At 65.0% G+C, this 3,622-nt stretch overlaps 1 protein-coding gene across 1 annotated transcript in view; it reads left to right on the top strand.

The window, feature by feature from the left end:
* The window catches only part of LOC121337226 (cyclin-dependent kinase 20-like), a 10,451-nt gene that overhangs the window by 1,552 nt on the left and 5,277 nt on the right, over positions 1-3,622 (top strand). The window contains exons 3-6 of the mRNA XM_041407180.1: positions 1,761-1,949; positions 2,483-2,604; positions 2,692-2,754; positions 3,415-3,538. Coding sequence (XP_041263114.1) covers positions 1,761-1,949; positions 2,483-2,604; positions 2,692-2,754; positions 3,415-3,538 — 498 coding nt within the window. The remainder of the gene's footprint in view (positions 1-1,760; positions 1,950-2,482; positions 2,605-2,691; positions 2,755-3,414; positions 3,539-3,622) is intronic.

Raw genomic sequence — 3,622 nt, 5'->3', positions numbered from 1 at the left:
CCCCGAGCCCCTCTCTGTGCCCCTCCAGCAGGACGTGGGGTCCCCTCTCCCCCCACAATCCTGGGTGTCCCCAGTGAGGCCCCCCCGTGCCCCCCAGGCCGCCTGTCCCCCCAGGTCAGGGGTCCCCCCTTCTTTAGGGTCCCCTCCGTGTCCCCCCCAGTTTTGGTGTCCCCTCTCCCAGCTGAGCCCACTCCAACCATGGTGTCCCCCGAGGTGTCACTGTCCCCGGTGTCCCCAGTGTTACTCATGTCCCTGCCAGATGTCCCTGCTGTCCTTACTGTCCCCGCTGATGTCCCTGCTGTCCCTGATGATGTCCCCTTGCTGTCCTTGCTATGTCTCTGATGTCCCCATCACTGTCCCCGCAGGTGATCCGGCTCCAATCCCACTGTCCCCCCCAGATGTCCCTGTACCCCCAGGTGTCACTGTTCTCCTCCAGGTATCACTGTTCTCCTCCAGGTGCCACTGTCCCCCCACCATCCCCGCAGCTGATCTGGTTCCAGTTCCGCTGTCCCCCTGCAGGTGTCACTGTCCCTCTCCAGGTGTCACTGTCCCCCCCAGGTGTCACTGTCCCTCTCCAGGTGTCACTGTCCCCCCCAGGTGTCACTGTCCCCCTCCAGGTGTCACTGTCCCCCCCAGGTGTCACTGTCCCTCTCCAGGTGTCACTGTCCCCCCCAGGTGTCACTGTCCCTCTCCAGGTGTCACTGTCCCCCCCAGGTGTCACTGTCCCTCTCCAGGTGTCACTGTCCCCCCCAGGTGTCACTGTCCCTCTCCAGGTGTCACTGTCCCCCCCAGGTGTCACTGTCCCTCTCCAGGTGTCACTGTCCCCCCCAGGTGTCACTGTCCCTCTCCAGGTGTCACTGTCCCCCCCAGGTGTCACTGTCCCTCTCCAGGTGTCACTGTCCCCCCCAGGTGTCACTGTCCCTCTCCAGGTGTCACTGTCCCCCCCAGGTGTCACTGTCCCTCTCCAGGTGTCACTGTCCCCCCCAGGTGTCACTGTCCCTCTCCAGGTGTCACTGTCCCCCCCAGGTGTCACTGTCCCTCTCCAGGTGTCACTGTCCCCCCCAGGTGTCACTGTCCCTCTCCAGGTGTCACTGTCCCCCCCAGGTGTCACTGTCCCTCTCCAGGTGTCACTGTCCCCCCCAGGTGTCACTGTCCCTCTCCAGGTGTCACTGTCCCCCCCAGGTGTCACTGTCCCTCTCCAGGTGTCACTGTCCCCCCCAGGTGTCACTGTCCCTCTCCAGGTGTCACTGTCCCCCCCAGGTGTCACTGTCCCTCTCCAGGTGTCACTGTCCCCCCCAGGTGTCACTGTCCCTCTCCAGGTGTCACTGTCCCCCCCAGGTGTCACTGTCCCTCTCCAGGTGTCACTGTCCCCCCCAGGTGTCACTGTCCCTCTCCAGGTGTCACTGTCCCCCCCAGGTGTCACTGTCCCTCTCCAGGTGTCACTGTCCCCCCCAGGTGTCACTGTCCCTCTCCAGGTGTCACTGTCCCCCCCAGGTGTCACTGTCCCTCTCCAGGTGTCACTGTCCCCCCCAGGTGTCACTGTCCCTCTCCAGGTGTCACTGTCCCCCCCAGGTGTCACTGTCCCTCTCCAGGTGTCACTGTCCCCCCCAGGTGTCACTGTCGCCCCCAGGTGTCACTGTCCCCGCTGTCCCCGCAGGTGATCCGGCTGCGGGCCACCTTTGCCCAGGTGTCACTGTCCCCCCAGGTGTCATTGTCCCCCCAGGTGTCACTGTCCCCTGATGTCCCCGCTGTCCCCGCAGGTGATCCGGCTGCGCGCCGCCTTTGCCCAGGGCCCCGCGGTGGTTCTGGCCCTGGAGCTGCTGGTGGGGGACCTGGGGGGGCTCCTGCGCGCGGCCCCCGCCCCGCTGCCCCCGGCGCGCGTCAGGGCCCTGCTGGCCATGACCCTGCGGGGGCTGGGCCACGTGCACGGGCAGCACCTGCTGCACCGGGTGAGGCACCCCGAAACGGGACAGGGACCCCAAAAACGGGAATGGGAACCCCAAAAATGGGATAGGGGCTGGGCCACATGCATGGCCAGCACCTGCTGCACTGGGTGAGCCCCAAAATGGGGGGGACCCCAAAAACATGAGGAGACATCGGGAATGGGGAGACTCCAGCACGGCCTGGTGTGCTGGGTGAGGGACCCCGAAGTAAGGGGGGAGCCCTGAAACTGGAGGGGGACCCTGGGACTGGAGGGAGGCATCTCCCACCCCACATGAGCACCCCAAAACTGGGTGGGGGACCCCAAAATCGAGGCGGGGGGAGGTTCAGACAGCTGCAGGACACCCCAAAACCGGGGTGGGCACATGGAGGGACCCCAATATCTGTAGGGGGCCGCAGGTGTTGGGGCGCCCCAAAATCAAGAGGAGCACCCCAATGGCTGGGTGGGGACCCACAGTCTGGAGGTATTCCTGGTCTGGGGAGCACTGGGGGGGTTCCCCGAGTGTTGGGGACCCCTCCTGAGGCCATTTTTGGGGTGCAGGACCTCAAACCGGCCAATCTGCTGCTGGACAGCGCCGGCCGCCTCAAGCTGGCGGATTTCGGGCTGGCGCGGGTGCTGGGCCCCCCCTCGGGGCGCCCCTACAGCCACCAGGTGGCCACCAGGTACCAGATTTTGGGTTGTCCTCCCCACCCCGGGGTGCCAGGGTGTCCCCCCAAAAGCAGAGGCCCCCCCTGACCCCCCTGTTGCAGGTGGTACCGAGCCCCCGAGCTGCTCTACGGCGCCCGGCACTACGACGAGGGCGTGGATTTGTGGTGAGTGCCCGCTTTTGGGGGGCTCCCCCCGGGACTTTGGGGGTCACCTGGGATTTTTGGGGTCCTTACCAGGGTCTTAGGGTTCACTCTAACCCCTTGCCCAGCCCTGCGTGGTTTGGGGTCCCCACTTTGGGTTTTGTAGATCCCCCTCGTTCCCCCACCCTGTAATTCTGGGTCTGCCTTTGGTGCTTCGGTGTCCCCCTGGGATTTTGGGGGATCCCCCTCGGATTTTGGGGATCCCCTGGGATTTTGGGTGGATCTCCCTGGGACTTCGGGAATCCCCTGTGATTTTGGGGTGTCCTAGGATTTGGGGGTGGGTCCCCGTGGGTTTTGGGGTCCCTGCTGTTAGATGCCAGGTGTTCCCCATTTCTAGGTTCCTCCCTGGAATTTTTAGGGCCCTCCCCTGGATTTGGGGGGTCTCTCTGGGATTTCGGGGATCTCTCTGGGATTTTTGGGATGTTCCCCTTGGATTTCCGGGATTCCCTGGGATTGGAGGGATCCCTGTGGGATTTCGGGGGTCCCTGTGGGATTTTGGGGGTCCCCTGAGATCAGAGTGGTCCCTGTTGGGTTTTGGGGGTCCCTGTTGGATTTTGGGGTTCTCTGCGGGATTTTGGGGGTCCCTGTGGAATTTGGGGGTCCCCCTGAGCGCGGTCCCCCCAGGGCCGTGGGCTGCATTTTCGGGGAGCTGCTGACGCTGTCGCCGCTGTTCCCGGGGGAGAACGACATCGAGCAGCTGTGCTGCGTGCTCAGGGCGCTGGGCACGCCCAGCCCGCGCGACTGGCCGGTACTGGGGGCACTGGGAGAGGGACTGGGGGCACTGGGAGCCACTGGGAGGGACTGGGGGCACTGGGAGCCACTGGGAGAGGGA

Source organism: Onychostruthus taczanowskii, unplaced genomic scaffold (genome assembly GCF_017590055.1).
Source record: "Onychostruthus taczanowskii isolate IOZ18803 unplaced genomic scaffold, ASM1759005v1 scaffold257, whole genome shotgun sequence".
In the NCBI taxonomy this organism is placed as follows: domain Eukaryota; kingdom Metazoa; phylum Chordata; class Aves; order Passeriformes; family Passeridae; genus Onychostruthus; species Onychostruthus taczanowskii.
The sequence above is the reverse complement of the archived record's forward strand: the minus strand, read 5'-3'. Positions and strand labels throughout refer to the sequence as shown.